Source organism: Musa acuminata, chromosome BXJ2-8 (genome assembly GCF_036884655.1).
Source record: "Musa acuminata AAA Group cultivar baxijiao chromosome BXJ2-8, Cavendish_Baxijiao_AAA, whole genome shotgun sequence".
NCBI lineage: Eukaryota > Viridiplantae > Streptophyta > Magnoliopsida > Zingiberales > Musaceae > Musa > Musa acuminata.
In genome coordinates, this window is record NC_088345.1 from 15,966,908 (window position 1) to 15,992,527 (window position 25,620).

At 38.9% G+C, this 25,620-nt stretch overlaps 1 protein-coding gene across 1 annotated transcript in view; it reads right to left on the minus strand.

The window, feature by feature from the left end:
• Nucleotides 1–25,620, minus strand: part of LOC135619296 (UPF0613 protein PB24D3.06c-like) — a 41,390-nt gene that overhangs the window by 2,774 nt on the left and 12,996 nt on the right. The window contains exons 4-6 of the mRNA XM_065121184.1: nt 22,325–22,417; nt 22,173–22,238; nt 11,022–11,167 (exon numbers count right to left, since the gene is read on the minus strand). Of these exons, the coding sequence (XP_064977256.1) occupies nt 11,022–11,167; nt 22,173–22,238; nt 22,325–22,417 (305 nt within the window). The remainder of the gene's footprint in view (nt 1–11,021; nt 11,168–22,172; nt 22,239–22,324; nt 22,418–25,620) is intronic.

Genomic DNA, 25,620 nt, shown 5'->3' on the forward strand with positions numbered 1-25,620 from the left:
ATCAGGACTTAGACTCTTAATAAATAAATAAATATCAAATAAACCCTTATCCGACTCATACTAAACTAGACAAACTCAATAAAACATTATTCAAAGCTCAGAAAATAAAGAAATCCGAACAATTCCTCCCCGTTCAAATCAGCCTTATTCTCAAGGCTAAGCAACATTAAACTCTGGGAGCTTCTCTTTCAACACTTGAGTCACAAGATACTATGACGCATCACAACTTATTGATCAAGAAAGTATGGTCTCCACTTCTTGATAATGTAAGCAATAGGTTGGTCTTTTAGTGTAGTAGTCATTGTAGTCTTCTAAAGAACCCTCCTCATCTAATGGTTAGTGGTAGTTGTGACCTTACTTCCACGTCTTCCCTTTAGGATCATCTGCTTTCTATTAATAAAAAACTTCATAATTAGTTAAGAAAAATTCCAAGAAACATCACCCAGGGTTGATAGTCATTCAATTCCAAGCACCACTTCGAAGTCTTCCAAGGGTAGCAAAAAGAAATCCACAAGCAACTCCTAGCCTGTATAATCGATTTTATCTTCGAACACTTACTATCACAAGTTAAAATCCGTCTATCAACGACCTTTACTTCGAATTTGTCACAGCCTTCAGTATGGTAGGCCAATCGGTCAGCATCCTTACTATCCATAAAATTGTTAGTGCTACCAATTTCAATCAAAACTATATACGCTGATGTTCCAAAGTTCTTCCAACTTTTATAATTTGCGGGTTAGAGTAGCTGGCTAATGTATGCACTGTATGCATGAAAGGTCCAACATCTTCATCAGAATCCATACCTTCATGATCGAAGTCCACATTGTCAGCTTCTGATTCCTCCCTAATTGGTTCAATTATCAGAAGTTGCACTTGTTTACATTGGTATTCCCTACTCCACCTTTTATCATAGTGCCAAAACAAACCCTTCGCTGATCTTTCCTCGAGTTCTTCTCGGGTTAGTTTTCGAGTGTTAGGGCTTCAATTGGGAATAGATAGAGCGGGTGGCTTGCTGATCATCTGTTTGTTATCACTTCTATTTCGACGATTTTCCCCATTGATTTTTTCCTCTTGCAAACGTGCAAATGAAATTGCAACTGTTATAGTGCGGGATTAACGAGCTTTGACTTCACACCGGATATCTGGATGAAGTCCTTCAATAAATATTCCCACCAATTGTCATTCAGATCAGTCTTTGGCTTGATTTGACAATCGTTCAAATCAAGGTTTGCAATTTCGTACCGTACCAGAGTTTCGACATTCGCTCGGTACGGTAGGAAACTATATACCGAACGGTATACCGTTCGATATATATATATATATATATATATATATATATATATATAAGGCGACGTCGTCGAAAAAGGCGACATGACGTCGCCTTTTATAAAATATTTATATATTAATTTATATATATATATTTATTTATTTATATATTAATATATATATATATATATATATATATATATATATATATATTTCGTTCCGTTCGATAATGGGCGGTCCGTGTACCGGTAAACTGACGGATTAGTACATACCGCTCGTACCGGACGGTATTATTCAAAATTGCATATCTTGGTTCAAATCTGCTCTGATATTCTAGTACTATAGAAATCTGACAAATTTTAGTGAGCTGCCTATCAACATTCTCATATTCAGATGGTCCAAAGAGAATGAGAAGCCCTCTCTTGAATTGCTCCCACGAGGGGACCCGTGGCAGGTTTCGTACCAATCATACCATTGGATTGCATCTCTATCTAGTTGGATTGAAGCTATTTCCACCTTGGATTCTTCTGGAGTTCTATGAAAACGAAAAAATTTATCTACCCTAGAGGTCCAACTAGTCGGATCTCCATCTTCCCATCTTGGGAATTCCATCTTTATGCGTGGGTAGCTTGTGTACTGTTCTTGGTTCCTTTTTCCTGTATCTCTAGATCGGTTCAATGTAAGACTTGAACTTTCAAATTGCTGAAACTTGCTGAAGCTCTCAAATAGGCTCCTTTTGAAATCATTAAGGGTTTCCTGCAGCCAGTTCTTAATCCTAATTTCCAAGGCTAGTCATTGCATTGGACTACAGATCTGTAATCCCCAACTCATGTTTATGGTGTCGGGTCAAGGGCATCAACACTGCCCTATTTAGTGTTGTTGTTGTAAAGCCAGTCGATGGCAGCACTGTGGGAGTGAAGGGTTGCTGCGAGGATGTCGATGAAGCCCTAGGTGCCGAGAGGCTGGGAGGTAGCGATGGTGGCACAGTTGGGAGCAACATCGCCGAGGGCTCGCAGCAGTTGCTGCGTGGAGGGTCGTTGCTGCAAAGGGCTAGGAGGCAGTGATGCTCGTTGCGATCGCTACGTGGAGGGATCGCTATTGCTGAGGGCTAGGAGGCAGTGATGGTGGTGCGGTTAGTAGCAACGCTGCCGAGGGCTCACTACGGTCGTTGGGAGGTGATCGTACAGCTACGGTGGGATGGAACGCTGGCGACCATGCGGTTGGGATAGGCGTTGGCGATCCTGGCAGAGGGCGACAATGGGTGGTATGCTGGCTTGCAGGGAAGAAGAAGGTTGTGGAAGCGCCAAGGGTCCTTGCGAAAACCATAGCCTCTGTGTGGCGATGTCTGTAGCGAGAGCAAAGGAGGGAGGGAAGAAAAAGGGGAGGAAAGAAGGGGCAAATTAGGAAGCCACCGTGATTACGCGGTTGGTTAGCAGCGGATGTAGAGCAAGGAAGGGCTCGATTGGGAAGACGCGGGGATCGCACGGCCGAGGGCTGAGGCTGCAATGGCTATTAAGGGCTGGGAGGCGCGTTGATGGAAGGAGACACTAGTAGTGCCATCTCCGGCGGAGGCGCAGCTGAGGACTATTGCGGCTGAAGGTGGGATGAGGCACGATTGAGGGCGATTGTGGCGAGATAAGGCATGACTGAGGGTAGCCACGCGGAAGGTGGGATGAGGAACTGCAGCAAGATTGCCGAGGCTTAGGAGCAGTGGCGGAGGCCCTTTCTCGCTCGAGTGGGATGGGGCGACTATCGGCTTCCTTTTTTTTTTTTTATGATGATGATGGTTGCAGTGAAGTGTTGTGAGAAATTACAACGAGAACGCCGAGGATCTCTGCTATGATACCAGATAATAAGACCTCTAGGGTTTTATTGTAGAAGAAGAGGGAGAAAAGAGATGATCACTTTAAAGGGATCGGCCTCATTGATCACTTTGAGGGGATCGGCCTCCTAGGGTTTATCAAAAGACTATAATAATATTTCATTGATAGGTGAAAAAAAACAGATACATCCATATTTATAGAGTTTCACCCTTGAGTCCATCAGAACTTGGACTCTTAATAAATAAATAAATATCAAATAAACCCCTATCCAACTCTTACTGAACTAGACAAACTCAATAAAACATTATTCAAAGCTCAAAAAATAAAGAGATCCTAACAATCTATAGGTCTTCTTAGCACATATCCATACTATCTTAAATGATTCTTCTATATCTTATCATATATTATATCCAAACATAATTGTTCATAAATGAAATAATCTCTTTTCCTATCTTTCCCTTGAACTCTACATATCTACCTCAACATTCTCCATGTATCTACCAAAAAGATTTCTTAGTGATACAAAGTTTTTATATATATGATGTTTCTTAACTGCCTAATGCTCAAAGTCCATAAAAGGTCTAATAATGGTCTAACAATGATCTTCTAGAATTTTCTATTAAATCTAAAAGGAACATGATGGTTTCACAAAACTCTTGATGTCCCTCTCCATTTTAAATATCTAGTCTTTATTAATGATGTCTTTATTTATCCATTCATTTTGTTGAATGATTGATCCAAGGTACCTAAAACTTTTACTTTATAGAAACTTATGGGCTATTCAACTTAATTATACCTCAAGTCTACATTACATCTCATATATTCAGTATTAGTCCTATCTAACTTAAAACATTTAGTTTCCAAAATTTACCTCCATAACTTAAATTTAGAATTAATTCCTATTTAGACTCTCATCAATTAAGCTAATATCATTCATATATAAAATGCACTAAAGAGATTGACGCTGAATATGAATATAAGTTCATCTATTACCAATGTTAAAAGACAAAGACTTAACGCAGATCTTGATGTAGTCCTATATTAATGGAAAACTCATTAGGGACACTCCATAATGATTGTACTATCACACAACTTTTATAATATCAACATAGTTAGTAGATATACAATTTTTGCTAAAATCCACCGTAATAAGCCTCCATTAAATCAATAAAAACCAGGAGGTTCACAGCCTAGTTAGAAACTATTGATCTATTTGTTTATCTCCCTGTGGGCCTATGTCTATGAATCTTAAGAATTTTAGACCTATTCTTTCTAACTGGAATTTGAGCTGCCTTAGGAAGTTGGAGGATATCTCCTCTAATCTTCACGAGCATATTTTGGTGCTTGAAAATAAAGAGTCCAGCTCAGGACTTTCTGAGTCTGAAAGCACCAAGATGATCTGTCTTTACAACCATCTCCAAGTTATCACTAGACAGATTAATACCAAATGGTGGTGTAAGGCTAAAACTAGGGGGATAAATAAGGGAGACCGTAACAATCTTATTACTTGGCATTATAGGAAAATTTTCATCCATCACCTTAAGGTAAGTGGCGCTATCGTTGACCACCCTAAAACTATCATGCTTGAGTTTACTAGGTACTACCACAATTTTTGGCTGGATGATAATTCCTTACACCCCACTCATGTATGGCCTCCTTTGAGTGGGATTCAGAGTCATGAGGCATCTAATCTGATCAAACCTTTCTCTTAAGAGGAAATTTGGCTTTCTATTGTCTCTCTTGGTAGGGAAAGAGTCCGGGGATGGACAGATTCACCATTGAGTCTTATAGATATTATTAGGATATTGTGAAAGACTCTTTAATGCAGTCCCTTAGTTTCATAACTCTGCAGTTCTTCATCGGGATTGGACAAATACTTTCCTTATTTTCATTCCTAAATGCAAGAACCCTCTGGTGAGGGATTTTCGATCTATCTCCCTTTGCAACATCAATTATCATATTCTTGCCAAAATGCTTTCCAATAGGATCAGACCTTTCCTAGATAAACTAATCTCCTTTGAGCAGTCGACTTTTATGAAAGGTTGTAAGATCCATGATAACATTATGGTTGCTCAAGAAAGAATTGGCCCACTCCCTCTATGGTTCTAAGGGGAAGAACCCTCTTGTTTTGACTAAACTTGACCTTGAAAAGGCCTATGATTGCCTATCATGGAAGGTGATTGGTGATGCCTTGGCAGCCTTAAATTTTCCTCCTCAATTTATTACTTAGATTATAGAATGTGTCGCCATCTCCCTCTTTCACTTGCTGCATTAATGGTGATTAATCCTCTTCAATCCTATCTATATATTTTAGTTGCCCAACTTCTTTCTCACTTGTTAAACTGTCAATTCTACTAGCCTTACCCCTTTTCACTTCAAACACAAATTCAAGTTGACTCACTTGATGTATGCCGATGACATTCTCTTATACTTTAGGGCCAATAAAAAGTCCTGTCATGCCATTGCTAGGGTTTTCCACTAGCAGCCTTTACCAATCAGAAAATTAACTTTCAAAAATCTGAAATTCACTTTCCCAAGCTTACCACCAAAGAAAGGAAAGCTGAGATTTGTGCCTTCTTTAATATTAAGGAAATGAGTACTATGATTTCCCCCCAAGAATGCCAAAAGAGGCCTTTGATTGCTTCAATGACCAAATATCAAGCAAATTAAGTACAAGGAACAGAGCCGGTACACTCAACCCTGGCTGAATTGTTTGATCCAGGAATTGTAAAATGCATACTTGACATGAGCATTTCTTCCTCCCCTAATGATGACCGTTGGTTTTGGAGCATAGAAGGGCAACCATCAACTAAACTAGCATATAGATTCTTACTCTCCCCCACCCACCCCACCCCCCCCCCCTTCACCCTCAAGGAGACCCATCCTTTGGAAAACCCTATGGAGTATTCCTGCCTTACCTCGCATTATTTTGTGTTGTTAGAAGCTTTTGCATCACAGACTTAACACTTCAAATAGGTTGGCTAGATTCCGAATTTGTGAACCTCACCCTTGTTATTTCTGCTCAAATACCTGAGAGCCAACAACACATATTCTTTGAGTGCCCTTTTTCCTTTAAAGTGTGGGATTTTTTTGTCACATCCATTTCTCTTACTTTTCCTCTTGGGGTGAGGGTAGTTGGCTTAGGGAGGGATCTGATCCTTCCCCTTAGGTTTTGGATGATATGAATGGCCAATAGGCTTTCGATGTGAGAACTCATATGTGAGAACTCTTATTGCCAATAGGCTTTGGATGATATGAATGGCCAGAAATGAATTAGTATTCAAAAAAACTAAGTGCAATCATTCTAGTATTGCATATAGAGTTGTTTCATATCTTTATGATAGCCTTGCAATAGACCAGCCTTAAGGGGTTAGTAGGGAGAGATGCACTATTCAAGTCAAATGGACAAGACCGGATGAAGGTGGGACAAAACAAAATGTTGATGGTGCTTTTTGAGGCTGGAACTGAACTTGGAGGGGCAGGATTCGTGCTTCGATCCAGTGATGCTGTGGTTCAGCTTATTGGAGGCAAATTACTGCAGGTAGCTGTTGGGCCCATGAACTTATGGCCATCAAGAAAGGTGTTGAAGCTGTCATTCAATTGGGTGTAACAGAACTCTTCACAGAGACTAATGCAGAATGGATTGTAAATGTTTTGAACGAGGAAGAGCCTCCTCATTGGTTTTTGACAAATCCCATTAGGGATCTTTTTGCTGCCCTCCCTTTTCTTTTGTAGAGAGGGCAATAGATGTGCCCATTGGCTAGCTGGTCATACCAAGAAGTCCTAGGCTGACCGTGTTTGGACTTCAGATTGGTATCCAGAGGTTAGGAACATTTTGTGCTTAGATAAGCAGGAGTAGCTTGTAATAGGCTTTTGAAGTAATATATAGTTATGTTTTCAGAAAAAAAATAAATAAAAACAATATGCAAGTTCATCTTCCTCTCTCTATACTTTTTCATTTGTTATCTTAATAAATAAATAGCTTGAATTGACCTTCCAAGCATAAAATCAAACTGATTTTGGAAGATATTTGTTTCTATTTTTTTTTTTACTTTCAATCACTCTTTCCCAAAGTTAACTCCTTTATAATTAGAATAGTTTTAGATAAGGAAATTTGTTTTGCTCAGACCGATATGAAACAAGCAATATGTACTGATACAAACATGGATCAGTATATGGACCATGGTTTGCAGTACCAACCCATACCATTCGGTACGAGTGATACGTATCAGTTTGACAGGGGACTAGTATTCGGATCGCCCTCTACTGGCACGTACCATAACCTAACACCATATCGGGTAATACGAGATCTGTATTGGGTGGTAATAATCAAAATCTAACCGTTACCGACTTGTACCGATCAAAATCTAATCGTACCGACCTGTACCGGTCGGTAACGGTCGAATTTTGACCACTACCGATCAAGAGCTAAGATTATGATATTTCAAATAGTCAAATTAATCATTTGAACCATAAGCTAGGGTTTTTAAATCCTTTCATCTCCCCTCTTTCAATATCACTCTCTCAATTTATTCAACTCTCTCAAACTCATTCTCACTCACATCTAACAATTCAAATAATTTCTTTGTAGATAATTCAATATTAACGGAAGAACGATTTAGAACATACCACAAAGCTACTCCTCAAAGCCCAAAAAAGATATGTCACTATTCTTTCCTAATTTAAATTATTTTCACTAAAATTATACTAAATTTATATTTATTTTCAACTTAAAAAACCTTGATCTAATTTTATTTTTCTATTTTTCAGGTATTTTTAGAATTATTTTTGAGGTTTTTTGGGTATACCATTGGTACACCTCAATTTGTACCATACCGACCATTAGTCGGTACATCGGTACGGACTGAAATTGTAAACTTTACATGGACCACCTCGTTTCAAACAATTTGATCCAACTCAATACAAAAACCAATTAGGACTTGTAAACACGAGCCCTCTTCTCGCAAGTTGTGTGGAATCGACACTACTGTTGTCGTTCGATGTTACCACCACTATTGTTTGGTACTGTCGATCTCCTCGGAACACCCTTTTTTTCTCCTTCTCTTCTTCCTTGTCCTCCTTCACCACTTCGTCTTCTTCGTTCTTGATCGTCTTCATACACTATCTCCCCTTCTTCCTTTCTCTTCCTCTTTCCTCACCGTCCACTGTTTCCTATTCTTCCTTTACTTTTTTCTTCCTCCTTTCTCCTCCTCCATGGTGCCTTCCTCTTCTTTTTCTTTATTTTCATAAAATCAATACATATTAGTGTACCCTATGTCAATGTACATACCAATTTGGCCCTTGCTTGGTACAGGTCCTATCCACGATAGGACTGTTCTTGGTTTTAGATATCACACTTATTCTTAAAAGTTAGTACTAGAAAGTTCTTCATTTATCAAACATATTTTTGGATCTCAAATTTTTGTTAAATAAATTTTCAAAGCATTAAGTGCGCAATAATCTTATAGTCATAATTTGATTCATAGCACTATAAACTTAGTTGAAGATATATAATTAGTTGAAATATCTTTAGTCTTTTCAAATTGACCATGTCTAGAAACCTGAATGTCTAGTACTTAGATGTGTGTTTTTCTCCTACTGATGATTTAGCACACTAGGATTCAAAGCTTTGGTTCATAATCTGTATCTTAACTAAAATTTGATTCAAGTAGTAGACTTGGAGATATATAACTTGATAACCAAAGAGAATATTAGGTACATTAAGAAGGCAAAGAAACTAAGGATCCAGTTATATGACTATCATAAAATGCTTTATGTTTCATATCATGGTACATCATTTGGTACAGGTGTTGTATTCCAGTTCAAATCAAGAACTTGTCACAGACCAGTTTGCAGACCAGCAGTTCATTAGACTGGGACCAATTTTTACTAAAAATCAGTCAAAAGGTTTATTATAATTGTGAGATAGTGACTCATGATTCCTCCCCATGCACCACATAACCTTAGCTGAGAAAAACAAGACAAGGAAAGAACATGAAGAATAGGAAGAGAGGACCATGAGATTTGTCCCCTTTTCCCTTCACCCAAAATTTCTTTGTTCATTATTCCATCTGTACCAGCTAGTATACTGCAGGATGCCAATATCTTATGAGGAACCAGCACGTGTTGATACTGGATTTTAAATCTTTGCTTGTAATGCACTAAGTTTTAATCACAAATGGGATGCTCTAAATGAAGGATATTACAACATTGAATAGAAAAATGATTCACATAGGGCATTGAGTTGTCAGAGAACTTGTATTTCCCAAAGACACTTCATAGATCAACGATCACTTCAAAAGTTAAATCTTAGCTTAAAATTAGATTTGGAATTGATTCCATCAGCTAATTATAGTTCTAGGATATCTTTTCCAAAATAATTTTACAAACAAAACATAATAACTATAAAAAAATTGTGATTTCAGTTTCTACATCAAGTAGCTATTACATGCTTCCATATACGCACAATAGTACGTTTTGGCTCTACTAGGGGACATAATTTGATCTAAAGATTATACATGATGTATGGCCACAAAGTTCAATGCATGTTGTATTTCCTTCGAAACTCTTCAAACCATTTGAAATTTCTCTCTCCTCCTCTATTCTGCCTCCTTAATTACCACCACATATCATTTTATATGAGTGGCATTAGAGTTGGCACTATGATGTGATACAAATGTGATGCCATGATGGCCAGCCCAATGCAGATCAGAAACGATGTTACAAGCATCAAAAGAATCTGAAGAAACGTTGTGACAAGCTGGATAATTATTACTATGAATGGCAGTCTATGACAGAGAAAAGCAACATTATGAAGATTATGCAAATCAATCATTCAAGTCAGCAAATCTTAAATTGCAAAAAGTTATTTTCAGCTAGCTTTCAAAATCGAAGAATATCTGAAGAAAATTTAAAGAAAGTGGAGGCAACTTCAGAGAAACTTCAATTGCAATAGCACATGCATTTTAAGATGACAAATCTGAAAATTACGAGAAGAAAAGTAAGTACAGTCTTCACAGGAAGATAAGCAGAACAAAGATTCAGATGAAGATCAAGATGATCTGTAGCTTTCTCCTATGCTGGATGACTAGAGCATAGAAAGGTTAAGCGTACATCAACAGACGAACCTGCAATGATTGAGATCAAGGTAAAATCAATCTAGATGAAGAAACATCCCAATTACAGCAATCGCCATGTTAGAACCACTGATACAGCCATCAGATCTTCTCAATTGTTAGCAGCTCCAGTTATTATCAAACTTGATACAGAAAAGAAGCTAAAGATTGCCCTCAGTGCTAATTTCATGAAAGTTATTTTGAAGCACAACCAATTTGTCTGAGCCTTTTACTTCAGTAAACATCATCACATGATCACGAGTCAGATTACATCACCAAAAGTTGGAATTAATAGGCCCTTGCATTCATGGTCAACAATGAATATGATGAGACTATCCCCTACTACAGAATGTTTTCTTTCTACAAGGAAGGTATCCTAGATGCTAGTTTTTTAAAAGTACAACTTATTGATCTTGATCTAAGCATTGTAAGAGATATCCCTAATCCACATTTAAAAAAGGCTCAATTTTCCAAATCCACAAATCAAAGAAACTCATTGTCATAAAATTTGATTACTATATTTTCAGCTTGATGATAAGCAATATTACCTCAAATAATATGATACCTTGTCTTTTAAATATCAATGTCATCTATCATATTCAATAATTTGCATCCATGTGATTATAAAGACCATATTGCATGTATCCTAAGTCTATCCTTGTAAGATTATGCATTCTATAATTCACAAAAAACACAATCTTAGCATCACACCAAGATTGTACTCATACATGATTATGCAGATATGTATGATCACTAGATATCAATAGAATACAAATACATGTATTGAAAAAAAGCTAAATCAATAAGATACTTTCACCTGTATGAAGTTATTGGCGCATCTGGATTTGCTTCCCGTGGCATTAGTTCCATTCCCCTACCTTCACCAATCATTGTTGCTGCCAAATCTATCATTTCAGCAGTTTCAGGCAGAGTGGCTAGATATTCTCGGTCACTGACTGGGGCCTGATCATTGATTATGTTAGAATAACTTGCAGTATTTTGAAGATTTCATCAGTAATGTGATTATCTTAACCAGCATGGTAGCTATAACTAATTTAGATTCAAATTCTTGAAGAATCTTTGAATACTTCCCTTTTAATGCAGTCATAAGGAAAGCAATAGCAACAAACACCAAATCTTAACTCGTTTCTAAAAGCAAATGAACATAATTAACAACATGCACAAGAAAATTGAATCAATCTTCAACCTAAAAAAGAAAGAAACCTCTCGCATGAGAATATGCCTAACATACTGCTTACAAAAGACACAAACTTCACAGAGTTGAGTTCCAAATTTTCACCAATTAAAGAGCTGAAATGTTTAATTAGAATATTCACATGTTGCAAGCTCATTTTATCCAAACCATCTTTTAAAGGCCAGATTCATGAATCTTCACAATCAATTCAAAGAGTCCCAATTTCCCCAAAAGAATTCCTTGATGAAATATAAAGAAATTTTGTCTAATTAGAAACCGTAGCTCCTATGCATCAAGGTCTTTAAGTGCAGTCAGCTTCCTCATTCTGGTTGACGATTGCTAAGGTCCCTGCTGGCTTCCAAGAAAATAAAAATATCCATGAAACAGAAGGATGTCAGACTTAGGCCACAAATTTTATCCTCCGTATTGAGGTTATTGACCAGTTAATTGTTAATTGATAGGACCCTAGCAGGGTTGGGTCCTACTCAACCAAGAAGCAGTTAATAAAAACCCTGTGAGATTGTAATAAATACCACCTAGCCGCCTCTATCCTATAAAGAAGAGTGACTGGGGTTTACATTTGGACATTTGGGCTTCCTAGCCGCCGTCGCCGCCCCCTCCCCCCTCCCCTTTTACTAGGCCGATCGACTAGGGTTGAGGGCAAATGGGGTAACTCACTTAGGAAGCAACACTTAGGGCTAGGGTTTGGAGCCCTATATAAGCATATAGCCTCCATCTCTTTGAGAACAAGATCTATGTACAATTGTAGCTATATAGCTGACTTCTAGGAGGGTGGAAAACCTATAGCATTCCAATGATTGATCCCCCTCAAAGATCAATCTACATAGAATTCCTCTAGGGTTCTATCATCTGGTATCAGAGTAGCGATCTTGCTGCTTTTGTTGCCACCCCTGTCGTCCACCCCTGCCGTCCACCACCAGCTAAGCAATTCCCACAATTGCTCTTGACGTCGCCATCTCCACCGTCATCTTCCGCCGTAGATCAAATCAATCTACTGCCGTCATCTCCAATTGCATCAAAAGATATGATATTCTCCTATCACCAATACCTTTTGCTGCTGTAATTTTCCATTCAAAATACCAAGAAGAAGTCTTTTTATCTATCCCGTGCTACGAATTCCTTTCGTCATAAAAGTTATCATCATTGCGAACAAAGGATTGTTGTAGAAAATTTCAGTCGCATATTGTTGCCTTTAACCGATCTCTTTGCTATCATTTTTGAACGAAATTTCTTATACGCTTCATAGATCGTCTTGGCTTCCATTTGCACCGATTTCCTTGCTGTTATACTGTCGAAATTTTCTTGATCAAATTTGTCATCATTGCTGTTATTTAAACCGAGATTTTGCTATCAAATTCGCTCCTCAAATCTCTCAGTTTTTGCTGAAAATTTCGTTGTGAAACTGAATTTTTCGACAAAAATTCTGCTATCGTAACTTACACTGATTACCTTGCAGTTATACTGTCAAAATCTTCTTCATCAAATTTGTCATCATTACTGTTATCTAAACCGAGATTTTGTTGTTAAAATTCCTCCTCAAATCTCTTGGTTTTTGCTAGAAATTTCATCATGAAACCGCTGTTTCTTCGACGACAATTCTGCTCTTACAAAACAACCACAAAACAAGCCTAAACCACAACCACTTCTCTCAGCCAATACATGTCTTTAACCTGATAACAAAAGAGAGATCTTAACATTACAGATTTTGAGGCATATACTATGGCATCTGAGGAGACAATCAATGCTAAATTCGAAGTGTTCGAGACACGAATGGAGGATAAGATTCGGACTCTCTTTACTGAACTCAGTTTGGGCCAACCACCAAGCCCAAAGAAATCACATCAAGGAGAGAGCTCTAATCGAAGAGATGACTTCTAGGAGAGGGGAGGCTCTGTGACCGATCCCTACTATCCACGCATGAAGGTAGACTTCCCTAGTTGGGAAGGAGACCCGATTGGTTGGATCTTGCGGGCGGAGCGATAATTTCAGTACCACAAAGCCACGGATGCATCTATAGTGGAATTTGCAGCTATACATCTTGAAGGGGATGTCATATAGTGGTTTGACTGGTTTGAACACACTCATAGAGTCCTCTCATGGTGACAATTCAAAGAAGGACTGTTGATCTGCTTCGGACCAACCGATTACGAGAACATTGACGGACAACTAGCAAAGATCCGACAAACCTCCACCATTCAGGAATACTAAACCAAGTTTGAAATGTTATCTAATCAAACTCATGATTTGTTTGAAAAATAGCTATTGGGGACCTTTATTGTGGGCTTGAAGCCGGAGATCCGGGGAGAAGTTAAAACGCGACAACTATGCACGCTTATGGCAGCCATCTCTTTCGCACAATTTCAAGAGGAGCGATTGAACCATGAAGCCCGGTGGACTAGGGTCGCTCCCTGACCAACAATACCGAAGCCCTCAGCCCCCCTACTGTCAGCCGAGCACCTACACCAAAAAAGTTGACAAGAGAAAAGCTTCGGGAGCAATCTGCGAAGGGGTTATATTAGCATTGCGACGAGCCATAGTGCCGCGAGCATCGCTGTAAAAAAAGGAGAATTCTTGTGATTGAACCAATAAAAGAAGAGGTCATTGAACAAGATGCGGAAGAAGAGCCACAACCGACCGACTTTATGGTACATGCGCTAGCCGGCTACTCAAACCCGCAAACGATGAAAGTTGGAGGCCTTCTCAAACAACAACCGATCACTGTTCTCATTGACACAGGCAGCACTAATAACTTCCTAATGAGTAAGGTTACTGCTCGAATGACGCTCTACATAGAAAGTTGCAACAAGTTCAACGTAAAGGTCGCCGACGGCAGAACCCTAGAGTGCGACCAAAGATGCCCGCAAGTGAAACTATTACTGCAAGGCCAAGAAATTGTCACCAACTTCTTCCTCCTACCAATTGATGATTATGAGATCGTGCTTGGCATAGAATGGCTGACGACCCTAGGTGACATCTCTTGGAACTTTTCCAAATTAATTATGAAATTCTACTGCAAAGGTAAACAGATCATCCTACACGGGAAGCACGGAAGCAACGTAACCACCGTTTCGACCCAACGAATGGAGAAAGTTTTACACAAGGTAAATGATGGCTTTTTAATGCATCTCCAATAGCAACAAGAGAGGAAGAAAATAGAAATTGAAGGTCAAAATCTCGTCTAATTGCTTGCTAAATTTACCGACATTTTTGCTGAACCGTGCGGTCTTCCTCCTACCCAACAACATGACCATCGGATTCCAATTCTTCCGGGCAAACCACCAATGAACACTCGCCTGTACCATTTTCCTCACCTCCAGAAAGATAAAATTGAAAAGATTGTAAAAGAGATGCTTGAACAGGGGTGATTCAGCCAAGTTACAGTCTCTATTCCTCACCGGTGCTACTTGTACGCAAGAAGGACGAAACTTGACGGATGTGCATCGACTACCGAGCTTTAAATGGCATCACCATCAAGGACAAGTACCCAATACCAATGGTGGATGAACTGCTTGATGAGTTAAAAGGAGCTCGAGTCTTCACGAAGTCGGACCTCCGATCTGGTTACCACCAAATTCGGATATGTGAAGATGACATTCTAAAAACTGCATTCCAAACATATAACGACCATTATGAATCCTTGGTAATGCCTTTTGGACTCACTAATGCTCCTTCAACCTTCCAAAATCTCATGAATGATATTTTTCAGAACTTTCTTCGCAAATTTATGCTGGTATTTTTCGATAAAATTCTCATTTACAGCGCTGCTCTTGAGACTCACTTCCTTGGACTAACGGGCTACTACCGAAAATTTGTGAAGAACTACGGGAAGATCAGTGCACCCCTTACTTCTCTACTGAAAAAAGATGGCTTCCAATGGTCGGACAAAGCCTCCACTGCCTTCGACAATCTTAAGGCAGCCATGACAACGACGTCGGTGCTAGTGCTACCAGATTTCAGCCGACCCTTCATTATTGAGGTCGACGCATCCGAAGTCGAAATTGGAGCAGTTCTCGTGCAAGATGGTCGACCACTAGCATACACTAGCAAGGCGTTGTCTCCCTCCCATAAAAAAATATCAATATATGATAAGGGGATGCTCGCCATTGTGCACGCAGTAACGAGGTCGAGACCCTACCTGATCGGCCGGTGATTTTAAATTAAAACTGACCATAAAAGCCTCAAATACTTTTTGGAGCAGAAGATATCATCCCCTGAGCAGCAAAAAGGGGTAACCAAACTTCTAGGTAGCGATTTAAAAAGGTGCTCGGGCGCTCGCCTAGGCGCTCGGGCGAGGCGAGGCGAGGCCCGAGCGCCTCGCTAAACTTCCAGGCGGCGTGCTTCAAAGAGGCGCTCGCCCAAGCCTAGGCGCTGGGCACTTCGGGCGAGCGCCTGGGTTAAACCAGGTGACCGAACTAGGATTTTAGGTCTGGTTCGGTCTCCGATGGTTAGTTGATTCAATCGAACCAACTAAAACCGATATCAGCGACAACCCAACCCTAACCCTCATTGCCGCTGCTGCTCCTGATCACGCCGCTGTCGCTACTCGCAACCGCTGCCACTATCGCTGCTCGCAACCGCTGTCGCCGCTCGCAGCTCCCGCTGCTCGCCGCTCCTACTCCCGCTCCTACTGCTCGCCGCTCCCGCTGCCTCCTTACACTCCCGCTGCCGTTGTCTCCTTACATTCCCGCTCTCGCTGCAACTGCCTCCTTACACTCTCGTCCCGCTGCCGCTGCCTCCTTACACTCCCGCTGCCGCTGTCGCTTCCTCTTTTCTCAATCAGCACCCCCTTACACTCTTCCTTCTCCTTCTGTATATTGTTAATAGTATACTATATACTGTTAACAATATACAATAGTATATATTTAATATACTATATCTTAGATTTTCTTAATTTAATAGCATATTTTTATTTAAAATTTTAAATAATTATATTTATTAATTATATTATATATTTTTATATTTTAGCATCCCGTTTCGCTCGGGCGAGCGCCTAGCGCCTTGGGCGTTTTTGGACCTTAACATCTTTTGGCGTCTAGCGTTTTTTAAATCATTGCTTCTAGGATTTTATTATGAAATTATTTTAAAAAAATGAAAAGAAAACATTGTTGCAGATGCACTCTCATGGCTACCTGAGCAAGCTAAATTTTCAACCATCGCCCTTCCTACCATTGGCGTCCTCAAGGACATTAGGGAGGAATGGAAGAAGGATCTAGAGATCAACAACATCATAAAAAAATTAGAGGAGGATCCAAGCACAATAGCCCACTACACTTAGGATCCGAGGGATCTACGCTACAAATGTCGTATTGTGCTTATACCCGACTCCCCTTGTATCAAAATCATCCTACACGAAATGCACTCCACACCTTCAATAGGGCACTCCGGATTTATGAGAACTTACAAAAGAGCGAAGCAAATTTTTTATTGGAGAGAGATGAAAACAATTATTTCTGAATATGTGGCACAATATGATGTATGTCAACAACAAAATGGTGAAATAGTGGCGAGTCCAGGGAAGCTACAACCACTACCCATACCGGACTCGGTGTGGACTGACATCTCTATGGGCTTCATCGAAGGGCTGCCACCTTCCAAAGGTAAAAGCACAATCCTCGTGGTAGTTGATCGACTTACGAAATATGCTCATTTTTGTGCTGTACGAAATCCCTACACTGCTGCTAATATTGCTCAGATTTTCATAGAAAATATTGTTAAACTGCATGGGATGTCAAGGTCCATTGTAAGTGATCATGACAGGATCTTCACCAGTAAATTTTGGACCAATTTATTTCAATTACAGGACACCAAACTCAAGATGAGCACAGCATATCATTCACAAACTGAAGGCCAAACAGAGATGGTGAACAGGTGTTTAGAGACATACCTTCGGTGTTTCGCTAGTGACCAGCCAAAGGAGTGGGCGAAATGGCTTCCCTAGGCCGAATGGTGGTATAATACTACATATCATTAATCTACAAAATGTGCCCCATATGAAGCACTGTATGGTCGGCCAGCCCTTGTGATTCCAAAGTATGTAATTGGCTCGGCAAAGGTAGATCATAACGATCAAGATTTAATTGACAGGAACAAACTCCTACAGTTGCTAAAGGATAATTTCTTTACCGCTCAAGCCAGAATGAAGCAACAAGCCGACACACGACGAAGCGAAAGAGAATTTTCAGTATGAGATTGGGTTTATCTTCGCCTACAGCCATACAAGCAACTCTCCATCAATACACAAGCCTCCATAAAGCTATCCCCATGTTTTTATGGGCCCTATCAGATCATAGAGCGTATTAGAACCATGGCGTACATACTTAAATTGCCTGACGATACCAAAAATTCACCCAGTCTTCCACGTGTCATGCCTGAAGCCCAAGTTGGGAGAACACGAGTCAACCCAAATCCAACTGCCCAACACTAGTGATAATGGAGATATTCAAGCCCAACCACAAGCCATCCTCGACCGCAGAATCGTGATGTGTCGTCGACGTCCCTCTACTGAAGTACTAGTACATTGGAATAATTTACCACTCGAAGACGCCATATGGAAATCATATGAGGAGCTGAAGACCCAGTTCCCTGAGTTCATGGAACCTCAGCCTTAAGGACAAGGCTAATTTGAAGAGGACAGGCTTAATAGGACCCTAACAGGGTTTGGTCCTACTCAACCAAGAAGCAGCTAATAAAAACCCTGTGAGATTGTAATAAACCCCACCTAGCCACCTCTATCCTATAAAAAGAGTGGCTAGGGTTTATCTAACCCCACTTAGATATGATTCAGGTTAGCATAAGAGGATTCAGTCAGGTGAAACCAATCATGATGCAAAATTCTAATGGCCTAAAAACATATTTATTAGTTCAGAAGACTCCATTAAAACCAGCACTTAATAGCCTTAACAAGTTATTCTAATTATACTTGGTCTTAGATCACTTGGGTGGAGCCAAATATTAGCATCCAAGCTAAGTATGAAGATGATCCACCCAGACCAGATATAAGCAAAGACCCGAGTCAAAATCTGATTGTGCCCTACTTAAACTAGGTATTATCATCATATTGCCATTTTAATTCTTTTTAGAAGGCCTCTACAGGCTTAGTTAAAGTCACAGTAGCAACTATTTGTTCCATTATGCATATGATATAAGAAAGTTACTTTGTGCAGATTTTGTTGGGATTGGATTAAGTTTCCATATGTCAACTTGTGTGATGTTAACCATTCTAAGTTGTACTTAATATATGAATAGGCGAGAAAATGAATGAGAGAGTTCATAAATAAGGCTCTTGTAAGCCCTAAAGGCATAGAAGAATTAGAGTTATCAATACAAATCTCTATAATCGATCTCTTATTTTCTATCTCTGCGATCTTATTATCCTACATCTCTCTTTTCTTGTCTATCTCTCTCTAAATTTTTTTTTCTTCTAAAATCTCTATTGAGAAATTCCTAGTCCTTGAAAAAGGAAGGTCCATTACAGAAAGGAAGGATCCTATCGATTTGGTACAGATTCAGTTGAAAATCTAAGTTCAGATACCCAGGCTCTGCTACAGTTCTAATATGTTTTGATATAAAATGAAGAACAATCGAGTTAAAACTTGACACATTAAAAGTTTATCAATTTGGGGTTTTGTTGACTGAATTTTAATGGAATCTGATATCATTTCAACCAAGTCTTAGAAACAACTAACATCAGCTGCCAGATTCTACACAAGATTAGGTCTTCAACGTAGGAGACATCGACAATCTTCTAAGAGATAGAACTTCACGAAGAACATGGGAAGGATATGATGATAAAGATGATAATAAAACTATCAATATTAATTAGCATGCATTTTCAACAAGTTAACACATGGTTTCAACAATCCAATTGGTGCATTGAGATGATAGGAAAAATCTGATAGTGACACTTGTCTCAATGTCAAACCACAATGATGAAGTTGTAATTCAACCTCTTTTTCTTGTTCCACTAAAAACTCCTTGCCATTCTTATTTTAAAGGACCTAGTTGATGGATGATATCAAGGTTTTCAATTCCGTACCATACTGCCCGGTACGGGTAGTACGTATTGGTCCGCCAACTTATCGGCACGCAGATCGCTCGCTACCGGGCGATACCAAATTTTTGGCCACATATCGGGCAATACGGGGCTGTACCGAGCAGCAACGATCGAAATTTCAACCGTTACCCACCTGTATCAAGCAGTATCGGTCGATTTCGATCATTATTGACCTGTAACGAGCAGTACCATTCGATTTCGTCTGTTACAGACCTATATCGGGTGGTAACGGTCAAAACCAACCGTTACCGATTTATATCGGTTTTCGAACAGTCAATTTGATTGTTGGAGGCATCCTAAAGGGTTTTTAAACTCTTTTCTCCCCCCTTTTTCAATCTATTTCACTCTTGCACTCTCTTAAACTCTCTCAAACTCATTTTTACTCACAATCTCTCTTATTCTCATATTTTCACTCTCCTAAACTCAACAAAACAATGATTTGTGGATTGTATAAAATTTAAGAGTTTAATTTTCACTCTGGCTCTATTTCACCAATACATGCCTTAGGAGTGGCCTCGAACACGTGATTTACGACGATCAACCTATAACAATCATCATATTGATATACCAATGGCATATGGTGTATCAAAACACTATGTCGCAAGATCAATTTCAGGATCGGGTCCGACAAACATATCATACTGATATACAAAATTACAAATACATAGGATCGAGATCGAGGACCCCGATCCACCACTCGTGGAGGCCCGTCGTTCGTTTTGGTGGTAGAATCAAGTATATCTACACATGTGATTACTTAATTCATTTTAATCTTAAAATTTAAGTTATATACAAAATAATCTAACAATTCAAATAATATTTTTTAGATAACTCAATATTAACAGAAGGACGATCCGAAACGAATCAAAATTGTAAATCTTGCATAAGGCTGCTCCTCAAAGCCCGAAAAAGATATATGGCACTATTTTTACCTAATTTACGTTAGTTTTACTAAAACTATACTAAATATATATTTATTTCTAATTTAAAAACCGTAAGCTAACTCTTTTTTTTTCAGGTATTTTCGGAGGGTTGTATACCTCTTTTAGGCGTACTGCTTGGTACGTACCGTACCAAGCAAGGGTCGTTACGCTAATATGGTACGAAATTAAAAACCTTAGATGATATAACTTGTTTGAGAATCAATATTAGTGTAAGACTCATGACACAATTGGTGAGCAAAGGGAAAATTTAACCAAAAACCAAGCAGATAATGGACTCAAAAGATGTACTTATACATGAATTATTCTACCAACATGAGTTATTACATGGCTGAATTTGCTCAATATTATATTTTGATATACACATATATCACATGCACAAAACTGGAATTGAATACTTAATTAGAAGGAAAGCAAAGCCTAAAATGAACAACTTTGAATACTAGCGGTTGCACCACTAGCCAAATCGGCACTATCCTAGTGGCACCACTTGCCTTGGTGTGGGTTTACTGCCCAACGAGACCTATCTGGACTATGTTCAGTGTTGCCATCACTAAAGGCCTAACAAGAATCTTCTCCAGATGACCAAGAGGACCACCAACTCATGCCAATCTGCAATTAGAGATTCTTAATTGTTTCTCCATCAACCAGCATTATTTCTCAACCGATAAGCATATTGACGTTGTAGGGATGGAGAAATATCCTCCAATTATAATCATACTTTTTTATTCTCATTACATGTTGTAATGTCACATCACTATTCATCTCTTACATGTGAAGAAGAATGATTTACATACATAGTTTCTGAGGCAAAATCGAGTTAATAATGAGAATGGTAGGCTTTTCCCTCCTCTTTAGAGAGAGGCTCTTGAGGGCTTTTCTTTTTAATTATTATCTTCTTTTCTTGGTTCTTGGCCTTCCCAAGGTAAGGATTACCAAAATTGTTGCCTTCAACTTTCTAAAATTCATGACAAGTTGTGGAATGATTAACTCTTCATTTTATTATATTGTTTATAGCAAGGATTAAAATCTCGATCTAGAGTCTGTATAGGCCATTGGCCGGACCAATAAGATCCCAATTTTGAAATATACTACATGTCAGTATGGATCACTATCGACCATTATGGGTCATACTGTTTTTGGCCTTTAAGAAGAAATAAAAACCTTATTTTTATCAAGAGCTGAAAATCCCAATGCCCCCGACGTAAGGATGTTGCATACTACCACTCCTACCCATCTTAGTGTTATTATGCTGCCTTCTACTGGCACTCTAACCTAAACCCTAAGCATCTCTACAGCTAGGATGCCCCAAAGTGGAAGGCACCTGAACTAAAAAGGTCCTATATAATTGTCAGATCATAGTGGGATGAAGCATTGAGCTCATATTTGTATCTCATGGCTTCTACTCCAGGTAACGCTGCTCTAGTGATTCGTGAATATTGAATACAACTTTGGACGACTCAACATTATGTCTGAAGCCCTTATACTCATCATAGATAGATGACTTAGTGCACAAGGGTATTGAGTTCAGACACGGGAAGATCTACTCTTTACATATAGTTAATTTTGAAGTGTTAGACATGTTATTTGCTAAAGTTGGACATCAAGCTTCATGTAGCTTTGTTTCTAATAGACATAAAAGTAATTTCATCCAAGTAAGAAAAATTAAAAAGTAACTATGATTTTAAAAAGTTCTTTGAACTTAAAACACACCCTACAAGACACCAAGTAAAAAGTTGGCACAAATAAGAAAGGTACCTGCAAAATTACTCCACGAACTGCTTTGGAGCATGCCAAATTTGTCCTTAAGTAATGCACAATATCCTGTACCATATCAATTGGTGAAAAATTTTCTTGCACTGGCATACATGTAATAGATAAAACTTCGTATAAAATTCACAAGTTACAACCTGGCAACCAGTACTGTGCCCAAGCAGCACAACACCCTCAGAGTTTTCCTTATTTATCAAGTAACCAATTAACTGATCCAGCTCTAAGGAGTCCTGATAGATAGAAATCAAGATAAAAGTAAAGCATATTAATGTTAAAAGAAAATACATATAACTTATGCTGTAAAATAACAAGCCATAAGATCCCAGTTATTTTAGTCAGCTACATGGATATTTTTTGACATTATGCTTTGTTGAAAGTATCACTAGTCAAAATAAGAGATAATGAAATACAGCTTATTTGTTTCTAATAATATTTTTATTGGTCTACCTCTAATGCTCCACACACCATTAATCCTAAACAATTTACCTCCTCCAACCTGTATGCATTTATAAGTCTCCATTGGATATATCCATTACCTTAAATGGTATTCCCTCATTTTATCAAAACTACCCTTAATAATTTTCTAAGCTACATAAATAAGACTTCATTGACTATACCAATGTCATCTTAAATTTTTTTTAATCACATTTTATTCTTGATCAAAATATTTTTAATTAATCATGAAGTTAACTATATTTTATTCTCTTTTTAGTAACTGCACACATTCATCTCAATCCACATTTTAAGAGTCAATAACTTTTTCTTCTCATATTGTTTCCTAATTACCCAAAATTCTAACCATATAGCTAGTTTTATAATTGTCTAATAAAATCTTCCTTGGATTCTAAGGGCACACACATGATAGTCATACAACATTCTAACCTGTCTCCACTTTAGCCAAACCCATTTTAATTTTATGATATATTATCTTCATCAATCTCCCATTCATACCAAGCAACAAATGCAGTATACCTAAAACTTTTCCATCCAAAGTTTATTCATTTCTTACAATACCATTTTTCCTTGGTATTGGTCAAAATCATATTTCATATGTATGGTCTAATTTCTGCTTAGTAAAATACCTTATTTCTAAAAATATATTAGATCAAATTTAAGATTAATCACAATTAGATTCTCATCATTGCAAATATTAACATAAGCAAATAGAAAACACATGATAGAAGTTATTAAAAACACACCTAGAAAGTTCATACACTACCAATGCCAAAAAAATAAGGATTTGAAGGTGACATTTGATGATAATCATGTGATAGAAAACTCACTAAACACTCTCTTTTGTACTGCAATAAAGGCAACTCTATCTTGCATATACAGTATCAGCACATTATAAAACTAGATAACATTTTCCCATTTCAAATCCACTGAATATATAAAAACTCAATAAACAACATGTGCAAGTCTTTATTTGTCTCTTTACTTTGAATAAGTAAATACAACCATGGTGGGTTTAAATAGGTGCTCGGGTGCTCGCCTAGACACTCAGGTGAGGTGAGGCGAGGCCCAAGCACCTCAAGCCTCGACCAAACAGTGCGCTTCAATGAAACACCACCAAGGCACTCACTTGAACCCAGGTGCAGGGCGCGTCGGGCGAGAGCCCGATTGAAACAAAGCATTCGATTGAACAATAGCTTAGATGGTTCGATTGAACCAAGTAATATAATGTTACTAAATTTGCACACACAAACCCCGCCCCCCCACGCGACCCCAAGCCATAAACCCGACTTCATGCGCAGCCATTGCTTTCGCTGCCATCGCTTCCTCTACCACTACCTTCACCGCTGACGCATAGGACTGAAGCTTCCTTTGCCATCGATGGACGGGTCCAAAGGTCTAGCTTTCGTGTGTAGTTCCCTCTGTCATCATTGCTTCCGTGTGTAGCTCCTTCCACCATCGATGGAGAGGACCCACAGCTTCCTCTACCACCGACGGATACATCTGAAGCTTCCTTCACCCATGATGTCAGCGTCCACTTCGATTGAACCAAGTAATATAATGTTACTAAATTTGCACATGTAAACCCCGTCCCCCCCCCCCCCCTCCCCCGTGCGACCCAAGCCATAAACCCTACTTCATGCGCAGCCATTGCTTTCACTGCCATCGCTTCCTCTACCACTACCTTCACCACTGACGTATAGGATTGACGCTTCCTTTTCCATCGATGGACGGGTCCAAAGGTCTAGCTTTCGTGTGTAGTTCCCTCCGCCATCGTTGCTTCCGTGTGTAGCTCCTTCCACCGTCGACGGAGAGGACCCACAGCTTCCTCTACCACCAACGGATACATCTGAAGCTTCCTTCACCCATGATGTCAGCATCCACAACTTCTGCCATTGCCGCTATCACCATCCGAAGCTTTCACCGTCTTTGCTATTGTCATTCGCAACTTCCTCCATCACAGCTACTGTCATCTGAAGCTTCCTCCGCCACTGATGATGCTATTCGCAGCTTCCTCCATCGCTACTACTATCATCCAAAAGTTCATCCGTAACCGCCGCCCTCTCCTTTTCCACTTTCCACTGTTAGTGACTCTTTTCTCCTCTCTAACTATTGTTAACAATAGATTAAATACTGTTAATAGTAGATTGTTAACTACTTTTAGCATATAATAGTCTCTATTTAGATTTTAGCACTATTAATCTTTATTTGTTAATTATATTTTTTTATTTTTTTTATTTTAATATTTTAAAGTGCCTTGCTTCGCTCAGGCGGGCACCTAGGCAAGCGCCTTGGGCATTTTCAGACCTTTGTGCATAACGCTTTTTAAATCACTGAATACAACCTATAGTTGATCTTGTAAACATAATACCAAATGGATCTTAAAAATTACTTGTCTCATATCTTAGATTTTGTTCAATCATTATATAATTTAAGCAACATAGAATATCATCAGTTCATCACTGTCTGTTTTTAAATTTCCAAAAGTTTGAAATAAATTAACCATATCACCTTGAAAACCCAAAACTTCAAATTGCAATAGTGTTAGGTATATAGTCCAAGAAAGAGGGCACTCGGCTATTCACTTTTAGCTCATGGATTTTGACTCTCTTTGATCTCAGCCCACAGATGGAGTATCCTCAACAATGAAAACCCATCGAACAAAGTGTACTATCACTACCTACTTGCCTATCATGACATCTCTAGAAGGAAGCAATCTCCTTTTCTGAGAAAACCATCCATGCCTATAAAGGGGGTTTTTACATCAAGGCAACGTGCACAAACTTTAACATTATAACTTTTGGTTTGCTGCATCTTCACTCCCAACAAGCTGACTTGAACATTGAAAGACCAAGTTCCCTCTCAGTCCCACCATAAGCCCCAATCATCATCCAAATGGCCATGGGTTTTAATTTCGAATAATATTGCCCGGTATGGGCAGTACGTACCGGTACGCGGACCGTCCGCTACCAGGTGGAAT